The sequence below is a fragment of the Eucalyptus grandis genome, chromosome 8 (assembly GCF_016545825.1).
Source record: "Eucalyptus grandis isolate ANBG69807.140 chromosome 8, ASM1654582v1, whole genome shotgun sequence".
Lineage (NCBI taxonomy): Eukaryota > Viridiplantae > Streptophyta > Magnoliopsida > Myrtales > Myrtaceae > Eucalyptus > Eucalyptus grandis.
In genome coordinates, this window is record NC_052619.1 from 73,069,506 (window position 1) to 73,093,379 (window position 23,874).

General features: G+C 38.5%; 1 protein-coding gene across 3 annotated transcripts; it reads right to left on the bottom strand.

Moving 5' to 3' along the window:
• Positions 1 to 3,506: 3,506 nt before the first annotated feature.
• LOC104415998 (lipase-like PAD4) lies at positions 3,507 to 20,629 on the bottom strand. Of its 3 annotated transcripts, none has more exons than XM_018861454.2 (4): positions 20,277 to 20,629; positions 19,811 to 20,147; positions 4,361 to 5,078; positions 3,507 to 4,238 (listed from the first exon to the last, which is right to left on the bottom strand). In XM_018861454.2, the coding sequence occupies exons 1-3, from the start codon at positions 20,294 to 20,296 to the stop codon at positions 4,590 to 4,592; spliced, it is 846 nt and encodes a 281-aa protein (XP_018716999.2). In that variant the 5' UTR covers positions 20,297 to 20,629; the 3' UTR covers positions 3,507 to 4,238; positions 4,361 to 4,589. The 3 variants fall into 3 exon arrangements, with proteins under 3 accessions (XP_018716999.2, XP_039156673.1, XP_039156672.1); XM_039300739.1 differs by having other exon boundaries at positions 4,361 to 5,100; positions 20,277 to 20,611; XM_039300738.1 differs by lacking the exons at positions 3,507 to 4,238; positions 4,361 to 5,078 and adding an exon at positions 6,445 to 6,785 and having other exon boundaries at positions 20,277 to 20,615.
• Positions 20,630 to 23,874: the final 3,245 nt, after the last annotated feature.

The window sequence follows — 23,874 nt, forward strand, 5'->3', positions numbered from 1 at the left end:
CCGAAGGGAGTATCAATACGCAATTCATATTTTAAAAACTCAGACAGTACATCAAGTTTCTTTGCAAAGTCAATGGAAGTAAAAGAATGCGTGACACCAGGATCAAACAATGCATAAGCAGGTTGCAAGGCAATAAAAATATTACTTGCAACAACTGTATTAGAAGCCACCGCATCCTCTTCTGTCATCGTAAAAACTTTCTCAATCATCCTTTGCCTTTGCTAGCCTTCTTGTGGTCTATCAACTGGAGAGGCAATCTTCTTCATAAAACAAGTATAGGCCAAATGTCTAGGTTGTCCACATACAAAATATATTCTATTATCTCCAAGATAATTCTTTTGTGTTGGACAATCACCCACCATATGTCCCATTTTTCCACAAATGAAACATGCTTCTCTCTTGCAGTAACAAGGACCGCCATAACACCTCCCATAGGTAGTACAAGGGCCTGGATTATTCTGAATTCTAGGCTTTCCTGGCTAGTTAAAAGCTTTCCTCTTCCGTTATCATCAGCGCCACTATCCTAATAGTCAATGGATTTCAACTTCTTATGTTGAGGTAAACCTTATACGTCACGCTCCAAAAATCTTTTATTCCACTCAGATGGCTCGTTCCAACATGTCTTTATAAGTTATTGATGCTAGAGGTGTGAGTGCAAAACTAATTTCATGTCGAAGCCCCCTCTAAAAGTGACCAGCCTTATCTTGCTCATTAGACACATATTGCTCAGCAAATCTACTTATCTCATTAAAGAGGATTGCATACTCCAAAACCATGGAGTCGCCTTAAGATATGTGTATAAAATCACTCTTCATTTTTGCCTAAAATGACACTAGAAAGAATTAAGCATTGAAAGCCTATTTAAAGTCCTTCCAAGTTATAACACCACCCCTGTCTCCAAGGGCTGGTCTCATTCCCTACCACAAATGCTTTGCCTCACCCTATAAGTATCGAGAGGCAAACTAACCTTCTTATCTTCAGGAACACCTTCAGCTTCAAAGATCCCCTCGATCTTTCTAGTCCATTGCTCAGCTGCAAAAGGATTAGCTTTCCCATCATAAGTGAGTGGTTTCACCTCTCTAAATTGGGCAAAGGTGTATGGCTAGTTACTCCATCTCCACTTAATTCCTTTACCTAATGATACAAATGAATCATGGCTTGTTCAAAGTCAGTCGGAGGAAACAACCGTTGGTTAACTTCCCTGACTTCATGTGAGTCAGGACTTCCATCATGTTGATCCTCTCGTCTCCTCTTTAAAGACGCACCTCGAGAAGCTTGAGGCATTTCTCTAGCATTAGGGGCAACAACTTGCTTGCCTTTACTATTTCTACGAAGTGAAGCAAGTGTCTCCGAGTCACGCATGATCACCTGAATCCAAGAATGAAACTATAACTTAGTATCTAAAAGGCTAACGCGTTAAAAGTCTATCACATAATCTCACATCATCCCAATTTACCCAAACAAATCAAAAGCTAAGCTCCGATACCAATAAATGTCACACCTCAATCCACAAGAATAAGAACATACACGGTCGTCCTTTCACCAAAGGACAAAACCTCAACATAATCAAAATTTGCCCGATATCAACATATATACATCCACATATATATGTGACAAAAGTGGTATTTGGTTACAATCTCAGAGTATTTCTATAATCCACCAAATCAAATGTACACATCCTCAAAAGACTAACTCACAAACTTATCAACTATGCATAAGTCCTACCAAAAAGTTTCCATCACAAAAGTCCTCCCCGAATGAACGCTCACGCCTACTTGTGACTCACTGAAGAACCTAAAAAATAAGTAGATAAGAGGAATGAGCTACCATGACTCAATGAGTAATACATTTCTTTTTAGCAGATCAAGAAATCATTATGCACATTTAAAACACAATACTAACTCGCTTTAACATAATATATAATCATAACTTAATTACCGAAGATACCAATGGTCCACTACACTGGCCAATCTCATAAAACATGTATCAATGGTCTATTTCATTAATTAATCTCATCAACCCACACATCGATGGTCCATTCCATCGACCAAACTCAAATCACATATCACCGGTCCACTCCATTCACCAATTCATGCTCAAATGTCTAGCCATGGTCACGCGTAACGCCCGTGACAAAATGACTAAGATTCCCCCCTTAACAAGGTCTCCACTTATTATTAGCCAGTGGTTGGCGCATAAGAATATCCTGGACTAGTATGTGCATACCCACACACCCCTCAGGGTTCACAGAGACATTGAGTATCAACTACCAATCACAATATCTAGCAATCCAACATCAAAATGAAAGTCATATCACAACTCAAACATTTGATATATAAATATCAAAGCTTTCTTCAAAACGTTTCAAAATTCTTTCATAAAGAATTTCATAAACCATTTTCAAACAATTCAAATCGAATTCGAAATATTACTCCTTTCAAACAACAAAATGGCAGTAATAGCTTGATCATGTTTAATGCAACAAAATATGCTTTTTATCAACTCATAGAATATATAATCCACCATGTTTCTCAAAACATGAGTTTAAAATACAAAGAAGAAATAGTGTCACTCACCTGGGAAAAACCAAAAATCAATTGTAACGCTTACTTAAACCAACGCACTCGGATCCCTGACAATTAACGAAAAAACAATATCAAAAGGCCGAGTAAAAAGGATATCCTTATAACGACTCGCCTATACTAGGCCTATTTGTCGATGAAACAACACTACGCGGCACAAAAGCTTGCATTTAGCGGAAACCCATTGTTTTCCGCTAGGCGAGGCCCACACACTAACTTTGTTGTGCTATAACTTCCTCCACAAAATTTCATTTCAAGCCGTTTTATAGTCCTTATAAAGCTCTCTCAATGTACTACAACAAACCGAGCTCAACCGGCCCAAAACAACATTGAGAAGACAAAAAAAAAATAGGCTCAAAGCTACTGTTCACTAAGTTCAAGAATGCGCCCCCAACTTTAAAATTCCGTTCCGAACAAACCGTAAGCTCAAATCACGATCAGTAAGATGCTATAGCTTCATAATATCCTAAAGTACCATTTCTACATAGATATACAGCTCAACGACTCAAGAATCGGGCTTCGCTACACAAATATCCAAGAAATTCGAATTTCAAGCCCTAATTGTGATGATTGCTTCAAATAGATGATTAAAGGCTTCGATCACTTACCGGCGTTACAGAACAAACTTGATTCAGCTTGATGAGGCGTTCAGATCACGAGCATGCCAAAAAAATTTCTCTTTTCCCTTTTTTTCCTTTCTCTTCTTTCTCTCCTCTCCCCTGTTTCTTTATTTCCCCTGTTTTCGTCTCTACTGAAGCCCTCCCTCTCTCCTCTCTTTAAAATAATCGAAGCTTCCACTATTCTCCTTCAGCTTCTTTTGTTGACTTTTCAAACCCTTTCTTTTCATTTTTTTTAGCCCATATATTATATCACCATCCTAAACAAGTGAGCTCCATTGGGACACATTAATCTGTGATTTCGTTGCTCTCCATTCTTTTAACCACATACTAAAGCTCGAATTTTTAGCCACTACATCAATTGACACCTCTTTATCGTCAACTAGCTTCATTGCATAAGTTTCAAACTCATTGAGTCTATCCCAAAGAAAAACCAAGTTTCTTGTGTCACTCTCTCTCCTAATGTTGTCCAGCCACTCCTTTGCTTCCTCCACCCTTGCCCAAAAGCAAGTGTCTTGGGTTAAGCTTGCATACCTAGTCCTCCTATTGCCTAGTTTCTCGATGACAACTCTCTCAGTCCACCACCGGTCAAAAATTTCATACCTCCTCTCTCTTCCATTGCCTATGTAGTGGCCTTTCTTCAAGTGCATCCCAATCGATAATACTCAGCAATGTCCAATGGCTCCACAAGAAGCTTGTAGGAGTGCGACGCATTCACCCATTTTGACCTTCTATGCAAATCGTGTGGGAGTTCTTTCCCGTCCAACATGTGTACGACATCATCCCAAAAGGCCGCGAGCTTGAACCGGTTCATGTTTATCTTGGACTCTCTCCTTGAGGCCTGCCTCTGCTTGAAAGAATCATAGTATCCTATTTGCTCGTTTGACTTATCGCAACAAGCTTTATACCACTCTATCTCCGCCCTATAAGGAGTAATTTTGGATAGCTTAATGGCTAAATTAGCCGCATTTAGGTTTGGCGCACGCCCCATTCGCCTCCCTAAAGTCAAGCAATCTTTTGCCATTGGTGCAATACATACCTGCAAAGTAGATGAAACATAGTAACTTTTAAATTGGAGGAATAGCACCCAAGAATAAAAAGCCTCTATCAATACATTTACATAATCCAATCACTCAACGACCTAAAGTGCCATGTTCCTACCTGTCGATGAGTCCCCAAGGAGTTCAAAGTCATTGAAAGACTTGCTTCATAGCTTGATTCAGGGAGATCTCCTTCCATGAAGCTTCTCTTCAAAGACTGACAAGTCAGTCTTTCAATATACCACCCATACTTAAGGTGCTCCTCAATTATATAATTTGGAGAACCTGTCCATAGCATAAAATGCATCATCTTGTTGACCGATACAGCGTTGTCCAAACAAATCGCACCCTCATCCGAACAAAACAAGTAATTCCCAGGACGACCAAAATGACCTCCCTCCTGAGCCTTCCCCTGCCTGTGCCAAGCGCTCCATGGCCGCCGCAGCCAAGGAAAATAACCAAGCCTTCTCTTCTTTAGTTAATTGAAGGTTAGAGAGATTCATAAAGTTTGGTGACATCATAGACGTGTACCAAAATCTTATGAGAGCCTGCCACTGGGGAGTCGGAACAAGTGATTGGTCAAGAGATAACCTCGGCATTATATCATGTACCGACATGACATTGCAAAAGTTGCCAGCCCATCTTTCGCGGAGGATGGCCAGAGAAAGCGACTCGTTGCCAAGGAAAGGAGAACCAAAACCAATGCATAGGACCGAGTGGGGTGGGAAGATAGATTTGAGAAAGGAGAGGAGCCAAAGAACTGTGAGGTATGCGATTGATCCTCCTATGGAATGGCCTGTGATCACTATTGACTTGGTTTCAGCCAGCAAGCTACGAATCTACATGCATATATAAGATTTCCTGAAATTTAGTTAAATGCTTCCTTAAAGTATCTTAATTACAACGCTTGAAAGCTTCACTAAAAAATCATCTTACACCAGATCATGTTAGATTAAAAGAGTTACACGAATATATCTGGTAGAAAATCATTAGTCCTACTGCAATTGCTAAACATACAGAACTAATTGTTTGACAAGTTAAACAACCCTAACATGTTCAGCAAATGATAACGTGAGCAAATACGTTTAACACGTGTATAGAATGTAACCATGCGCATGATGTATGTTGGGAGCAAATAGCAAAGAGAGAGTTGACCCTATTGATATAACAAGTTGGATCTATTTTCATTCAAAAACTTAATTTAATAAATTATGAGCTAACTGTATAGTAATTGCTCAGCACTACAACAATTTCTTAATATACGACTTATTTAACACAACTCTCATCTTGAATCTTCTGTTCCCTTTTAAGAACAGCAATAATAATAATAACGTCCACCTTCGTCCGTAGTTTTTTTTTCTCCAAACCAAACCCTAAAGCTTGTCATCAAAACCACATTACTACACAACAACGCACACCTTTACCCCAAGTCCCTTCTGCCAAAGCAAACCACCATCAAGGCTGCCATCGAGATTGTGTTGCTACACAATTATGCCTATTTTCACCTTAGGTCTCTTTCCTAGGCTGAACCACGAAGGCTGCTTAGAAACCACGATGGTCATAAGATTCCTTACTCGTGATATTCACCAAAAAACCAACAATATGTTGGGAATGGGCCATCATCGGTTTTGATATCATTTGTTGAGAGTGCACAACGAAAATTTGATACCTTCACTTGAGAGATCGCCAAGAGAGCTCAAGTTCGAGCTTGTCAACAAATTCAGTTAGATCCACTTTAACTTATAAACTTAAACCAATGAATTTTAGAGCAACTACAATATCTCAATAACTCCACACCACACTAATCTCCAAAATGAGATTTTTTCTAACACAACTCACACACTCATTTAAACGGCATATGTGTTAAGATAATCTATGAGAACAATACCATTCATGCACAGAAGACTATGTTCTGAACAATATGATTTGATTTGTGTGGACTAATGGTGTCAAAAAACCTGAACCGAAAATATCAGCCCTTTTTCGAGTCGGATCTCTTCCGGTTCGAATAGCATATAGAAAAGTTCAGGTCTCATGATGGTTTGGTTTAGTTCGGATCATAATCCTGAACCGAACCGAAAGAAAATAATCTCTAAACACTTCACTAGAAAATAGTTTTTAGATTTTTTTTAACCCAATGTCGTACGTTTTGCTTCTCCGGTTCTTCTTGGCGTTCTCGCAGAGTCTTTCACGTCTCGTTCAGATCTCCCTCTTGTTAGTCGCTGATCGTAGTAGGTAGCTTAGATGGGTGACCACTTGTCCTGCGTTGACAAGAGGGTTCGACATCTGAACGCTGTCGCTGTTGCTTAACGACAACAACTCCCAAAACCACCATGACTTTGAGGATCTAGTCGACTTGCTCCTCATGCAAGTCCACGGCCCGCCACCCACGCCTGCTTCCACAGACAGTTTCTTCATAGGCGGCCTAATCTATCTTCTTCGTCTTCTTTCTCGAGCTGTGGGTTGCTCTACAGATTCGGTTTGGGAATCAGAGTACTTGGGCTTGGCTTTGGGTATGGAGACGTCCATGGCAAGCTGTAAATCCTCTGTCAATTTGTAAAGACTTGTCATTTGTGGTCGACTAATGAGGATTGAAGGGAGAGATGGATGCCAAATACGCTCGCGTTTCTACAAAATCAATGGCCACTATGCAACGAAGAAGAAGATGAAAGGGCAAAACAAAAAAAAGCCGAAACTCGAAAACTGAATCTCAGCAAATTGTTTTATCGGTTAGAGTGATTCAGTTATCGGGTCAGTTCAGGTCACCATTTGCCTTTTTCCCTTCATGTGCGGTTCTGTTCGGGTACCGTGGATGCCCGACATGAATCAAACCATTAACACCCCTAGATACTGTGAACAATATTTTTTTTTATCTTAACTCCAAACAAAAATCAGTGGCCTACAGAATGTCGAAATTTGAACCTGGAAGTTATCATAGACCTAACAGGTCATTAGGCCTGCCCATGCCAAATCAACGTGGATAGGCTGAAGGAAAGTATGGTGAGTCTAAGCAAGCAATTCTCTTCTTGAGCTTGCCCGGCCCATCTCCACCCATCCAAGCTTTGAAAAATTTGAATTCTATCCCCCACCGGATAAAATACGTTAAGGAAAAGTGAGTTAAGAGAGAGGAATCAGGTTTCTTCCTTTCTTCGATTTTTTCCGTAACAATGGGCAAGCTTGGGGTTTGGTTCATACAAGATAGCACGGGAGTTGTAGGAGGCAGCTGCCCTGCGACACCAAAGGGCTTTTATAGTTTAAGCTCACATTTTATTGGTAGTTTAGGCTTGGGTCTATAATAACTATTGGATATGTATTCTCTTTCTTTTGTAATGAGGGATATAACTGAGAAATGCGTTGTGCTAATTATAGTGGAATCCTCAATTGGACATAGCCCTAGTTTAAGGACGAACTCAAATAAAACGTTGCATCCCAAATTCTATTTCTCACTTTTACTCTCCATTTTCTTTGTGATTATGCGGCGAATCCTAACATTTGATTTTGAGTTTGGTTTGAGGTTAGGGTTCCTTGGTGAAAAGATATCCAAAAAAATCAAATCTTGGGAAGATGTCGTCAACTAATCAATCACGGATTGAAGTAGAGAAGTTTGGAAGAAAAGGTTTCGAGTTATGAAAATTAAAGATGGAGCTTTGGTCATGAATAGAGATTTATGGCACGTGATTGAAGAAGATAAACCAAAGGAAAAATCCAAGAAGAAAGCGAAGGAGTCTAAGTCCATGTCCGATGAATTGAAGGTGTGGAACAGCCAGTAGTGAGCATGGTCTGAGTTGGGCCGGTGTACCCCCTAACTTTAGGACCAACCTGCACAGTGTTAGTTCTCAATTTTTGGGATCGAGGATCAACCTTATTAAAGCCTGAAACCAAGGACCAGACCGACCCAATGGGTGTGGTTTGGTTTTAGGGTCAACCCAAGACCGACCAATAATCTTTTTGTTTCATTTTTTGCACTTCCTGAAAAGGCAACCGAGGATCGGACCGACCCAATGGGTTCGGCGATGAGCGAGGTCAATGAAGAGAGGCAAGCGGTGCAAGCCTCAAGCGTTGAGCGGTGAGCGGCACAAGCAACCAGAAGTGAGGGAGGCGAGTGTCGGATGGCAAGCGGAGAATTTGTTTTTTTTATTTTGGTAAGTTGAAGACTAAGAGGACAAATAAGACATAAGAAAATGAGTACTGAAGGAGGATACCGTGAGAAACTATTTACGCCATGAGGACTCCTCACAGAGACATTTTCCTTATTTGTAAATATGGTTATTGATGTCATAAAGGACATTAAAAGTCTAAGTTATTAAAGAACGGTGTAAAATTACTTGGACTCCTCACTAAGGAGCTATTTAATGCTATTGACATCGTTTGACTTAGGATTTTCACTAAATAAAAAAATTATAAATAACATATTTTATATATATATATATATAATATATTTATAATATCTTATATATATCATATACAATTAGGGTTGGTCGGGTTGGACCAACCCTAAATTCCTAAAATCGAGGATCAACTCGCACAAGTGCTAGTCTAGAGATCTAAGACCGAGGACCGACCTAGTCCCTCTAAAAACTAGACCGGGATCGGCAGGATTATGCTGGCCCAGGATCGGTCTAGGGTTGACCCTAGACCGATGCTCAACCCTAGGAACCATAGCAATCGAAGGGTGCGAAGCTTGAGTTGGCTATGCCTTGCTGATAATGTCCTGGTGAACATGACCTCTAAAAGGACAACAAAGGATCCCTGGATGAAGTTAGAAAACCTTTATTTGAGCAAGTTGCTCGTAAACATGCAATTTCTACAAAAGCAACTATACAACCTTCGCATGAGTGAAAGTTATTCTCTTTTGCACACTTAAATGAGTTTAATACTATTTGTGGGCAACTTGCATCGATCGATGTCAATCTGGATGGGGAAGATAAAGCATGTACTTTGCTGCATTCACAATTGAATCTATGGGAACATATAATTGTTTCAATTGGTGCTAGTGTTAGTGCTTTATCCTTTAAGGGCATTGTAGCAGCTCTATTGTCTAAGAAGATGAGGAAAGCATATTCTAATAGTGCAGCGCAAGAGGTTCTTTTCGTAAGAGGCAAAAAAAGTGAATGATTCAAACCCAAATTTGGTGACAAAATAAGTCTAGAGGAAGATCTAAAAGCCTAGATCAATCGGAAATAACATGCTGGAAGTGCAAAAAGCCTGGAGACTAAAAGAAGAATTGTAGAAGCAATAGTATGGGTCTAAAGAAGCGAGTTGAGGCATTAAACCTCTACTACAAAAAAGGATAATGACAATAGCACCGAAGACATGTATCTCATTTGCAATTCACTGTAGTGTGATTATAGTGCATGGATAATATCCCACAACGTCATTCCACATGATGCCTTATAGAGATTGATTATGCGGTTAAGAGCCACATTAGAAGATACAATATGAATGGGAGGTGAAAAGATGCTTGATATTGTTGGTTGCAGAAAGGTGAAGCTTAAAATGAAAGATGGGACAATCTAGAATCCTTCAGATATAATGCATATTACTGTGGGAACCATTGGTTGTCCATTTGGCATGTTGATTTGCAGAAAAAAAAAAAAAAACAAAAGAATTAGAAAGGCACTTAAAATGATGGAAAAGTGTAGGGGTGTTACTTTCACTAGTGACAAGACAAATGGTATGGACAACTGTAGAAGTTATTAGGAAGCACAATGATCAGTGGTAAGAGTTATACCTCAAAACAGGTGAAGAAAAATCTTTTAATTCTATGGCTTTGGAGATTGGGTCATATCGGTGAGGAAGGGTTGATAAACCCTACCTCAAAGAAGATGATGGATGGAATCCCAAGCTGTTTTATGGGTTTTGGATTTTGTAAAATTGTCTACAAGGAAAACAAATCGAGTATATTTTGAATCCATAGAAGGGAAAGCTAAAGGGATTCTAGATTTAATCCATAGTGACATATTCAGTTCTACACCTGTGGCATCATTTGGAAAATCAAGATATTATGTTTCTTTTATAGATGATTATTATAGATATGTGGATATTTTATTTTTTTTTGTAGAGGAAAGCTAATATGTTTGAAAAATTTCATGAGTTTAAGGCTTTAGTGGAAAATCGGTTTGATAGGCAAATCAAAATTTTGTGAACTAACAAAGAAAGAGAATTATGGTCAACGAAATTTGATCAATTCTATGCAACTCATGGCATTACAAGGCAGAAGACAATGCCCTATTCACCTCAACAAAATAGGATGGCAGGAGATTTAATCGATCTCTCATAGAGAAGGTAAGATGTATGCAAAGTAGTGCAAGCTTAGCAACTTAATTTTGGGCAGAAGTAGTGACTATCTCGTGTTATCTGAAGATCAGGTCTCCCACATCAGCCTTGAAGGATCATACACTATTTGAGACGCTGCTCGGGAAGAAGCCATACATACTCTAGTGTTTGGCTGTGAAGTGTATGTACATGTGTCAAAGCAAAGAGGAACAAACTTGAGAGCAAATCAAAGAAGTGCATATTCATTGGGTACAAGGATGATGTCAAAGAGTATAAGCTAGGGAATCCCAATACTAAAGGCATCATCCATAGCAAAGATGCAGTGTTCAAAGGATTTACTGTTGGGATTTTGTTTCGAAAACAAGAACACATGCATAGGTAAAATAGAATCGAAGTCTGATTTGCAACAAAAGTAAAAATGCCCATACACGTATCCCCTTGACATTGTTCATGCATTTGAATAAAAATACATATAAGTGTAAAGGGGCTAATCATATTACCCTCATACGATGCTAAAATTTTTGGTTATGACGTTCTTCAAATTCTGACTACAAACGTTTGATCTCCTAATAACACTAATTTCACCATTCTTAGAATTCAAACCATGAACGTATAATGCCTTCTGGTAATACTGGTTCTGACGTTCTTTAGATTCAGATCACGAACGTTTGATCTTCCTATAACATAAGTTCCGACATTCTTCAAATCCAACCTCACAAATGTCATGCCTCAAGTTCAGACACACTACCAATCTCACGTCGAATGGTAGAGAGAAATTGAGAGATCTACCACTACAACCGTGCTAGCAATTGCTCTCGTATGTGAATGACTTGGTTAATTACTATCAACATTCTCAATTGTCAATCGTTGATCATCCTATATTATGCTCTCTCAATTGCCTTTTATAACTAGTACCAAATCACATTTAAATCAACTCATCAACTCTAAAACCATTTCAAAGAATTAATTTGGTCATAACGTATAAGGGACGTAAATTCTAAGATTGTTGTAGACACTAATTCAGGTATTAATTTTGTAATTGTTACAAAGCATAATTCCAAACAATAATTTATAATCATTACAAACCTTTATTCTCGGCATTAACTGTATACCCATTACAAAATTTAATTTAACTGTTACATCTGAAACCGTTTCAGAACATTAACTGGTCATTTGAATCTAAAACCATTTCATTTCATTAAATTATTTCTGAAATTGTAATGTAATCATTAAATCTCAAACAGTTTCAAATCATTAATGTGGCCATTAAGTTTGAAACCGTTTCAAAATTTAATTTAGCCATTAAGTTTGAAACCATTTCTTATCCTTAATTTGGCTATTAATTTTGAATTCACTTCGGATCATTAATACGATCATCAATTCTAAATTCACTTCGATTCATAAATGCGACTATTGATTCTAAACTCACTCCAAATCATTAATATGGCCATTAATTATGAGCTCGCTTCATATAATTAATTTTGCCATTTGAACAAATGTTTGCATTTCAAATCTTTGATTTGGTCGTAAAGTTTGAAACCCCTTTCAGATCTTTGATATGGTCGTAAAGTCTGAAACCACTTCAAAATTTAAATCTTCAACCTAGTTCAATCCAATTGCCTCATGTGCAAACTCATTTACAATATTATCTCTTCCATTCAAACGTCATTCTAAATTGGTTATGGTGTGTGACATCCCAAGATTCATCACTAAGCTGATAGTAGAATTTGTATTGACACATTAGCACAACCAAGAAAACTCCTTATCAATTTACAATTCCTACAAACCATGAGTGACATCTAGCAATATGTCATAATTACCCAAACAGTGTGAATATTTCGAGAACATAACAAACATGTTAGCTTTGGCGATCGTGTAATTTGATCCTTCCATCTCACCATGTCCCAATCGAACAAAGGTTATGGAATTATTTATCAATCAACCAATTTGATCATATATGCCCAAATCTAATTGACGTGTGTTTTACAACATGAACCATTCATTCTCACCTATAACTCTAACCGAAGATTTCAATACAATGTCGCGATTAGATTGTATAGAACATCAATCTTGTATGTTTATATACAACAAGAAGACAAATTCCATATTACACATGCATGTGCCTTTGTATGTGAACAAATTATGGCCATCAAGTACAAAGGCGATTCGACGAAGCATCAATATGCACACTTATGAACCACAACCATCCAACATACAAGTTAGTATCGTGCCTCAAGTCTAACGATCTTACACTAGACCAAAGTATGAACGATTAGTCATTAAGCCTGCTAAAAGCTTCCATGTTGCCAATCATTTGATGTATGAACTTATCCAAGACAAGTAATTGTATTCTAGCTCAGATATCACGATACCCAATGACTTATAACTCATCATCCCTTCAGGTCTCCAATACTGAATAGTGAAGTTTGAGAACATATTGGTCTCAACATGATCATCAATATCCTTTCAATGATCCATCGACTGATGAATTGTTTAAAGATTAAGTATAATTGTAAACTGTCACACATATTCTTAACACCTTAAGAATAGGTTCGGTGGCAACTGATTTTATGGTATCATTCATATAAATAAAATGATGAATGGGTATTTTTTTGTCATTAAAAAATCCCTAATATGTAACCATTATATGGTTGCTTTAGGGTATATAGCTAACATTTACGACAAATAAGATTGTCTCATAAGATCTTGAAAAACCATAGACAGTTGAGTTACACGTTGGTTTGAAAGAAGAGACAAAGCTTACCAAGCTGAAATAGAAAATTCAAATTTTGAATCTAATAAGCCTATGGGATGAAGCATCACTTGAACCAATTTTAAGAAGGTGCACACAGCTGAGAAGACCACCCGAAAGCTATACCTTGTTTGCCAATTATGAGAAGTACGAAAACTATTATAGGTGATGATCCAAGTATTGTCAAGGAAGCAAGAAGCATAGAGGATACAAAATAGTGGAAGAAAGCCATGAAAGATGAGATGGACTCACTAGATATAAACAGAACGTGGAGTCTAGTAAAACTACCCGTAGGTAGAAAGACAATCGGTTGCAAGTGGGTGTTCAAGAAAAAGATGTCGGTAGATGAGAGATAGAATAATAGAAAACTCGTTTGGTTACAAAGGGATACTCGCAGATAAAGGGAGTCAATCATGGTGAGATTTTCTCCACCCTTGATAAATTAAATTCCATAAGACTTGTCTTATTTATAGCTGTTGCATACAATCTGGAGGCAGAATAGCGCAATGTGAAAACAACATTTCTCTCTGATGACTTGGAGAAGGATATTTACATAAAGCAACCATAAGGGTTTGTGGTTAAAAGAAAAGAAGACTTTGTTTGCAAACTGAATAAGTCTTTGTATGACCTAAAGCAATCTTCAAGAATGCAATAGCAGAAGTTTGACTCATGTGTCTGGAAGCTTGGCTTTATTTGTTATGATGTTAATCATTATGTCTATGTGAAAAGGTTAGAGGATGATTTTGTTATATTAACTTTATATGTTAATGATATGTTGCTAGTTGGGAATAGTTTGAAAATGATTGGCACTATGAAAGGACTATTGGTAAAACAGTTTGAGATGAAAATCTAGGTCCAACAAACTTATCTTGGGCATGTGAATAAAGGGGGAGCGTAAGTATCAGAAGTTATGGCTAAGTTAGAATAAATATGTTGAAAGCATGTTGAAGTTCAACATGGTAGACTGTAAACCTGTGAAGACCCCCATCCATAAGTTCCAAGTTATCGGTTCTCCAGTGTCCCAAGACTAAAGAGGAATTTGAAGATAAAGCAATGGTCTCATATGTAAGTGTAGTTGGGAGTTTGATGTATGCCATGGTATGCACTCGTCTAGATTTTATCCAACCAGTGGGAGTATTTAGTAGATATATGTCTAATTTGGGAAAAGATCATTAGATGGTAGCAAAGTGGGTGTTTTGTTATTTTCTCGGTACATCTGACTTTGAGTTATGCTATGAAGGCATGAAAAGTTCAAAGGGACAACAATCTTTTGAATTAAAGTGCTTTGTGAATGCTGATTGGAGAGGCGACATTGATAGCAAGAGATCAATTAGCGGTTATGTTGTTTTTTTATTTGACGGAGCTATGAGTTGGATGAACAAGAGATGAAGCATAGTTGCATTATCTACTACTAAGGTAGAGTACATGGTCTTTACTCACGTGACTAAGGAAGTGATATGGCTATGCATATCGTGTAAAGAGCTTGGTTTCACAAAAGGAGGAGTGGAGATTGGGTGTGATAGCCAAAGTACTATATCTTTTGCAAAGAATCCTAGACTTCATGCAAGAACAAAGTATATCAACATACAATATCACTTCATCTGAGGGAAAGTGGAACAAAAGGTTGTGGTGTTGAAAAAAATTGACATAAAAGCGAATAGTGCAGATTTTTTTTATCGATACAGTAAGTGTAGAAAAGGTTGAATGATGTACAACCATGTTGGACTTAAAGAAGTATGAGGAGTATTCATCAAATGGGAGAATGTAGGGGTGTTGTCCATTCTCCCCATCAGTAGGTGGCACGAGGGTCATAGGGGGCAACACCTTTGCAACGCCGAAGGGCCTTTATAGTTTAAACCCATATTTTATTGTTAGTTTAGATTTAGGGCCATAAATAGCTACTGGATGTGTATGTGTGTGTATATTTCTTTTGTAATTGAGGGACATAATAGAAATGTACAAAATAATAATAATAATAATGTAGCCCCAATTTAATGGTGAATCAGGATAAACCCTTGTGTCTCAAATTTTCTTTCTCACTTTTATTCTATTTTTTTTTTTTTTTTTTTTTATGATTGTGTAGCGAATCCTAACACACGCTTGGCTCATTCTTTCCAAGCCTGTCCTACTGGTATTATTACCTATGTGACATGGCAGATGTCAGCTAGAGATAGATGATTACTTAAGCCCAGTGCAGGTACACCCGTAGCAGCAATTTACAATAAAATAGATCAATAAATAATGCGCGTTGTTTTTTAGTATATTAATTACCTAGAATCCATATATATACAACCAATTACTAAGCTATTGGGGATTAAAATATAACATGTTGCGTTTTCATTATCTGTCCATTTGCTAATCTGTGGAAAATTTGGCAATGAGACAGCATCCACTAACCCTTTTTCATTTTTTATTAAACTCGTTATCTGTCTGATAGATCAACAATAGAGAAAGTAGCTGAGCACTAATTGAGCACTAAGCTTAAAGTAGCCACTAAAATCAATTAAAAGTTATTGGGTAGACCGAAAAAAGTGCGGGTGGGGTAGCTTCCTAAGTATTTCTCCAGATGATTCATTCACCCGTAGAAATAAAATCATGTACATGACTCTCCAAGCACTAGTGAATCCATTAAGTAAAGTTGCCTAATTGTGTTTCGTGGATCTATGAAGATGGAAAAATCATCATGATAAAGATTTGACATCTTGTATGCCTCCAACATAATCTGGCAAGCGAAGCCACAGCACGTATATTTGAGAATTTTATAAAACCGATTAATATCTATCCCCTATTTTAAAATAGGATTTTGTACAAACAGTTCTACCATTACACATTGAAGAAGACATTTTATCAATAGGATCAATTAATCTATAGAGACAGTATCTTTGACGTGGGAATTACAAATTAAGTTTGAACGACATGTTCTTAATATGATTAAAAAAATTATTTACTTGTATAAGTTTCCACGCACTAGTTATGAATTAATCACTTCTTAGACTTCTTATGCAATATGTCGTCTGTTGTTTAACAATTGACCGGTTCGGTTTTTAATTCTGCTATATTAGTGATACCCACCTCCATTAATCATGCTAGACAGATCTGTTTGGTAGATTTTATTTATCAACTGAGAAAAATGGAAGAGATTATGTTGAGTAAGATTAGAACCTATATCTTTTAGTCATAATAAATCAATAAAACGTGACAAACATTAAGGTTAATTGCAAGCAAAAGTATAAAGGTTCTTTGGCAGGCGGTCAGAGGCACGAACATTCAAACATGTCGAGCAGGACATCATTACAAGTAAAGCAAAATTCAATCTATGACATTGAAAAGTTCGTCCACTCAATTGATCCCTTGAGGTCTCGGGGTTAACCGAGAAAAAAAATTTAATTTGCGGAAAGATAAAAGTCAAAATGCATATTTGAAATGATTACATGAAAATAGACATACAACCGATAATGTATTGATAGTATAATTCTCGATTATAAATTTTGGGAGATAATTGCAGTGAAAGTCCTAAAATTTATTGAGAAAATACAATTGAGTAACTCTAATAAATTGCAATCAAGTTCTAAAACTTATCAATTTTATGTAACTCAACAATCGAAAAATGCTAAAAGTTTTAAAATTTGATTATATTAACTTAATAAGTTTTATGACCCGATTGCATTTTACGACTCAAATATACTTTTATCATAAATTTTAAGACTTAATTACATATTGTAAAAAATTTAGAATTCAATTATACTTTATGGATAAGTTTTAAGAATTTCAGTACATTAATCCCAACTTTTCATTTAGAAAGAAGGAGAGCGCAGGAGTAAACCAACGCCCTATTTGCTGTCTTGACTCGTTGGGCCTCAACTAAAAGTCAGTCTACAACGGAAATTCTAAAGTTCTAAAAGGTGCGGGGATGTGTACAAAAAAGGAGATGATAAAGGCTCTTTCCCTTCAGTCTCGTCCCTGTCTGGAATCTATCAACACCACTGACATGATATACGGATGTTACAATTTCAGAATCGCCAGAAATCTCCCTTCAATCAAAGGTTGGCTACGGGAGGAAAATCTTAGCGGCACCCAAGTCCACATGGACCGGATCAATTACGACATTTAATTATGCGTTTTTCATGTTGCATGTGAACGCCATAAAATTCGATAATCTAATTGCACTAGGTCCACGAGCCCCGTTCCAGGAAAGTGTCTTAAGTCAATGACTGACTTAAGACATATTCAAAAACAAATTAAGTGGTTGCCAAGTGTACCATTATAAACGATTTGCTGAGGCAAGGGGACCTAGTAATATATTCAGCTGGGACCCATCCACTTATAATTTATTAAACCGAGGAAGAAGATAAGTAGGCAATAATTGTTCTATTATATAGTGGACGGCAAATTAATCATAAATAGCACTAAGCCATAGAACTGGTAATTCTTGGGAATAGTGTAGTACAGAATAGTAAGATTCACCATCCAATGAATCGTCGGTATTGGACATTATATTAGTACATGTTTGGATTGATCTGCCCTCGGGATGGCCGCGAGGAAGTAGACTCGTCAAGTCATTTTTAAGTGGATGCATTGCATTCTTGGAACGATAGTAACTCACAAACAATTAAGAAAATTTACTAATTATAAAATTTTTCAAGCTCCTATAAATTAAGGAAAATTACCATACATGAGGATAATTCATAAGGAACTATAAAAAGAATTCAATTTTTGAATACCATTACTAAGCATTAATTCTGTCATTTATGATGGATTGAGCTATTTTATGATACTATAGGTTAATAGTATTCGATTATTAGTATATAAGTCAAGTTAGGGTAAATGATATCATATCCGATGTTTAGTTGCTATCCGAGATAAGCTAAGGCCGGACAAAAGAGGGATATAACCCGCGTTAAAAAATCGATGTTTAGTTGCTATGCGAGATAAGCTAAGGCCAGACAAAAGAGGGATATAACCCGCATTAAAAAATCTTTTGTGTGGGATGATATAAAGATTATAAAGTTTCTCATGTCTATGATATACGTTGGCCATCGTGCTAGGACCACCACTACAACAACCAATCATTATCGCCCCCTGACCACCGCGCAATTGTTGACATCTCTGAGCCACGTGGATCGGAATCATCCCCCAACCAGAGTTTCGCAATCAACGTCTCCACCTTCGCCCAAATTTGGTGTAATGGCAGAGAATTCATTCATCGCCCCTTCTCATTCGCAACTTGGGCATCCTCACTCTTACATATATACTTGAATTGCGAGAAAAAGTTCTTGGGTTTTTCAAAGTCTTTCACTCAATCACGCATTATCCTCGTGGGAATCGAAGAAACCGAGCGACGCAAGCATGTTCTGCTTCGATTCATCAATGGAAGCAGGACGTGTTCGAGAGCTTCAAAGGTGAGGGCATAAAAAAGACCTTCGCGGCCCACCTTTTTCGCGGTCTAGTGATCTACTATTCTAGGAACAATGACAAAAGTGGCGATTGAGATCGAACCCAAACTGCTTGACGTGATTCCCCTGGTGGGTGTTATTTTGCAGTCCACTTTTTTAATATTAAGCTCCGTTCGTTTCACGAAAAAATATTTTTCAAAAAAAATATTTTTTGAATTTTCTGATATTTGTTTCACACAAAAATGAACTACTCAACAAATGCATTTTCCACTATTAAAAAGAACACCTTCAAAAAAATTTTAAAAAAATCACTTTTAAAAAGTAAAAAATATTTGCTATAACTTCTTCCACCCCTCTTCTTTCACTAAACATATTTTCATTTCACTTTTATGTTTTCTTTTTACTTTTTTAAAAATTGAGTTTTCAATTTTTTTTTCTTTTTCTTTTTTTATTTTCTTTCTTTCCTCTCTTCTTCTTTGACCTTCACCGGTCGCCGGCCATAATGTCGGCTGGAGAGCTGGCGAGGCCTAAGTCCAACCACTTGTCAATCTCAAGCGAGCTTGGCTTTGCCAAATTAGGCGAGGCGGAGCATCATCCTAGAGCGACGAGGCTTGACTTCGCTGGAATTAGGGAGCTCGAGCCTCCTTGGCCCATGGCAAGGCCGGAGCTCGCCAATGGCCGGTCGCCGACCGTCACCGTGTCCAGTGACCAACCAAGGTTGAAAAAAGAAGAAAAGAATAAGAAAAAAATTAAAAATAGATTTTTAAAATATAAGATAAAAAAATTGAAAATAAGTGTATACAGGAAAAGATTTTTTTTATCGAATAACAAAAAATATTTTCTAGTTCATTTGTAAATTTCAATCGAACACTAAAAAATATAAATATTTTCTTGAAAAATGCTTATTATTTCCACGAAACGAACGAAGTTTAGTATTTTTTTTTTTTTTTTTTTTTGTACTATTTTATCTCTTTGTTTTTTCTTTTACAACTCTAGGCCAGCAAGGCTGTCGGCTGAGGCTTAAGACTTTTTTGGGTATATTTAGCGAGAAAATTACGGTCAAAAATTTAGAAGCACCCTCGGCAGAAATGTCAAATTTAACTTTCAGAGAAGTCAATAAAGCAAATGATAGGCAGTAGAAATTGCTAACCTGGTCTTGAAAATCTGGGCGCGAATGATGGTGAAGGAAGAGGCGAAGCACTCCGGAGTGGACCATGACCGGCTCCTCGCCATCGTAACGGTACTTCAACGGCGGGAACAGCCCGTGGCCGGCCGCATCCAGCGACACCAGCATACCGTAGTTCGGATCCCAACCAAGCACCGGCAGCTCTTGGACGCCCGAGAATGCCACGTACCCCACGCCCCCGACTTGCTCCACCACGAAGGCACCACACCCCGTCGCGTTCGCAGTGCTGCACAGCCTCCACGCCTCCTTCAGCAGTGGGGTCGAAGTCAGGAATGTCCCCAAGATCTCGCTGGTCTCGAACCTTTCCAGGACAACAGAGGGAAAGGAAAAGAGGAACAAAAACAGGGCAAAGAAGTAAAGGTAAGAAACGTAGCAGCTCAAAACGCCGGGAAATCGAGGTGAGGGGGAGAAGGCAGGAGTAGGCTGTTACGATGAAGCTTCGGCGTCCATGGTCTCCTCTTTTTGCCCGTTAAACGGGCAGTGAAATGAATATCGACCCTGAATTTATGATTTGAAGCCAGTCCGGCGAGTTGGATCTTTGCCGAAGATTGGACGATGATTTCCAGAAAGACGAGAGGAACCCGCAGATAAGAGACAGAAGAGAGAATTGAAGAGCGTGAACGAGGCCGTGGCGCTTGCGTTGGGGACTCTCTTTCGTGGAAATCGACGTTATGGGCCGCTCTGTCATTTGTCCTTCTTTGGTGCGTGCCATCTCACTTTCCTTAACTTCTTCCTCCTCTCTCAAATGTGGCTGCAAAGCACCTCATATCTGATTGCTGGCGTAGTGTTGCCCTTTTTTTTATTTAGATCCAATAATAGATTATGAAAATACTATAAAAAAAAAACCCCAAATTTTGCCTCAAGTGACATATTTACCCCAATTTTTTTTAACGTAAAAAATCCAAACTTTTCAAACTACGACACATTTACCCTATCAATGACATTTTTGTCTTTTTTCTTTCGTTTTTCCTTTTTCTTTTTTTCTTCTTCTTCCCTCCATCGGCCCGCCATGGCCGATGAAGGGAAGCGGGCGTCCAGCGAGGATGCCCTCGGCTGACTCGGACGAGGGGTTCCCTCGCCGGCGTCGAGCAAGGGCCTCCCTCGCCAGATCTGGGCGAGGGCGCAAGGGAGGCCCCCGCCCGACCCAACCGAGGGCCGCCCTCGCCCGACGCCAGCGAGGACAACCCTAGCTAGCCCAGGCGAGGGTAACCCTTGATATTGCTAGTATGAGTACCTAGAGGGGGGTGAATAGGTATATAAAGGATTTTTCTTCAACAATTGCAAAATACTAGACAGGTTGAAGGAAACGATAATCAAAGTAAGGGAGAGAAGAGAAAATTCAACACGCGGTTTATAGTGGTTCACTTATATCAAGCCTACGTCCACTCTTCTTCACCGCCTATTGGCTAGATTCCACTATGAACAAAAGAGAAGTTACGGCACGACTTTGCCTTGATTCCACAAAGTGTAGATGTTCTACCACACCTCTTCAAGATTTCTCACAAATATAGACTCTCTCTTTCGTATACAAGTATTCGCTCAAAGGATTTGTCTAAACAAAAAGGAGCTTCAGACTTTGGAATTCTTCTATCGCGCACACCTTGAACAACTAAGACAGTCTTCCTTATATACTCCTTTATGCCATCATACCCGTTGGCACTTACCAAAGGAATTCCTCCAATCTACCCGTTGACGGAATCAATTAGGAAGATTGTTCAAGCTATTAAAGGAACGTGTTCATAGCCCATCAATCTGTTCGCTCATACAATCGGGATCTCGGTTTCCATAAGTAGAACCTTCCAATAATATTTAGGCAATCACTTAGGATCTTCAATTATCGAGTCAATCTTCGATCAATCAAAGGACTCGTTATGTATTCTCCAGCCACGAGATCTTCTCCGGTTGATAAGGTTAAATCCTTAACGAAACATCCAGTTACGGATAACCTTTCTTCAACGGATTAGAGATGTCAATGATGATAGACTTTGAGTCTTGAGTCCAGTTTGTCCTGGAGGTCTTCGAGACTTTAAATAGCGAGTACGCAAGTCTTCGGACTAGGACTGATAGAAACATTTTGTTAACTTCAAAACACTTCAAGAAGATTTTTCCAACAATCTCCCCATTTTTTATGGTGACAAAACTTTCCTGCAGATTTGGATATCTTTGACCTGCAAAACATTTCTCAAACACATATGCATATCTTATAGAGATAAATGGCTAAGAATAACACTAGGATCCGCAACCACGAGAAAATAGGTTAGTCAAGTATATGATGAAGCCATTCATAAGATATCAATATTGGTTAATAGAAGCGATCAAGTCCAAATCTAGTTCGGTTCTCATCCGAGACACAAAACAAAGTCAAACGAGTTCAAACCACAAAACAATCCAACAAACAATTAAAATTTTAATGAATGAAAAGTTTTTGATCAAATCTTGCATCTCTCCCCTTTTTGTCATCATTAAAAAGGATGAGATGAAGTCAAGATTGCTTGGGAACGCGGACAAGCCGGAAATCTTCCATAGACTCGAACGATGCCTTCCGGCCTTTTAAAGTCTTCCTTTAGTTGTGAAATCTCCTCACTCTTGGCATTGGCACGATTCGAGCAGAGAGGGCTTGCATTTTATCATTCAATGAACAGGAAGAAGCTTGACCTTCATTCTTCAAGCTTTGAACTTCGCATCCCAAGGCATAAATTTGACCTCGCATCTCCAAGAGAATATCTATGATTCTCGCGAAAATCTGCTCCATTATCGGCCCGAGTACTTGCTTCGGCTCGATCCGATGGAGTAAATGCGGACGATGGTAGATCAAAGCATAATCTCGCAAGTTTGGCGATGAAACTTCATGACCTTCTTCCCGGAAACCGAGATGCATAAACATCCCTCGGGTCTGTTGGTGAGCGGCCCGACTCCTTCACTTGCATCGGGACATGAAGACTTCACTCCTTTCTCCCGATCTCCCCGTTTCCATGCCTACGGGTGGAGAAAAGTGTTCCTCGGGTTCTCCTTCTTCTCTTCTTTCTTCTTCTGGTTTTTCCTCCTCTGTTTCTTTTTCAGCTTCTATTTCTTCTTCTTCCTTCTCCTCTCGCTTCTTTCGTCATTTGTTCCGATTCTTTCGTGGAACAGGACGACTTAAATTCTTCAAAGCCAATGCGAGATGGTGATGTCTTCCTCATCATCTTCATCCTCAACGAGGAGAGCTCTTCTTCTCTTGGATGGAGCAACCATGGGCTCCTTCCCTTTTCTTTTAGCTACAGAAGAGATTTGATGAGATTTTGCAGGAGTCTTCTCCTTGAATTTCTCCAACTCCTTGCTCGGTTCCTTCAAACGCATTTTGGTCACCATTTTCGGTCCTACCACCATATTATCGCATGGTCGAACACAAAAGATTTGTGGAGGCTGAATATTGAGATGTCCGAATAACTTCGTAACAAGGCTTGGGTAAGGGAGTTGACCTCGTCCTTCATCATTGCTCTATACATGTGAAACATCACAAAGGTGTGGGAGAGAAAACCTTTTCCAAAGAGAATGGCATACATCGCCTTGGCCTCGAACTTGAAACATCGGTCTTGGAAGTTGATTTCGGTCGGAGGCAATTAATCACAATCTTAGGAAGCAAGATGTTGAATGCACCCATCCTTAAGTACGTGATATTTTCATCTGTTCTCCTGTCCTTCACCAGTTCAAGTGTGGCCCAAGCAATGGAAACTTTGATTGGTTGATATCTTCCTCTTTCGACTTCTAACACATCTCGCCAAAGCATATTCATATCCACAACATAGTCTTGGTCTTTAACGCTGAAAGAGAATCTATTCGCATCTAAAAAGCTTAGATTTGAATAGAAATATGTTAATTCAAAGATATGCCTCCGTAGAGTCGAGCGTAACTTTTCAAGTTGAAGATAACTGAACTTTTCCCTCAAGTTCATATTCACAAAGCATCCGAGAAAATCAAAATCAACACTCCTAGGGTTTATTACCCCACGCTTCAGCAATTTCGAGTACGAGATCCTTTTGCTCCTTCGA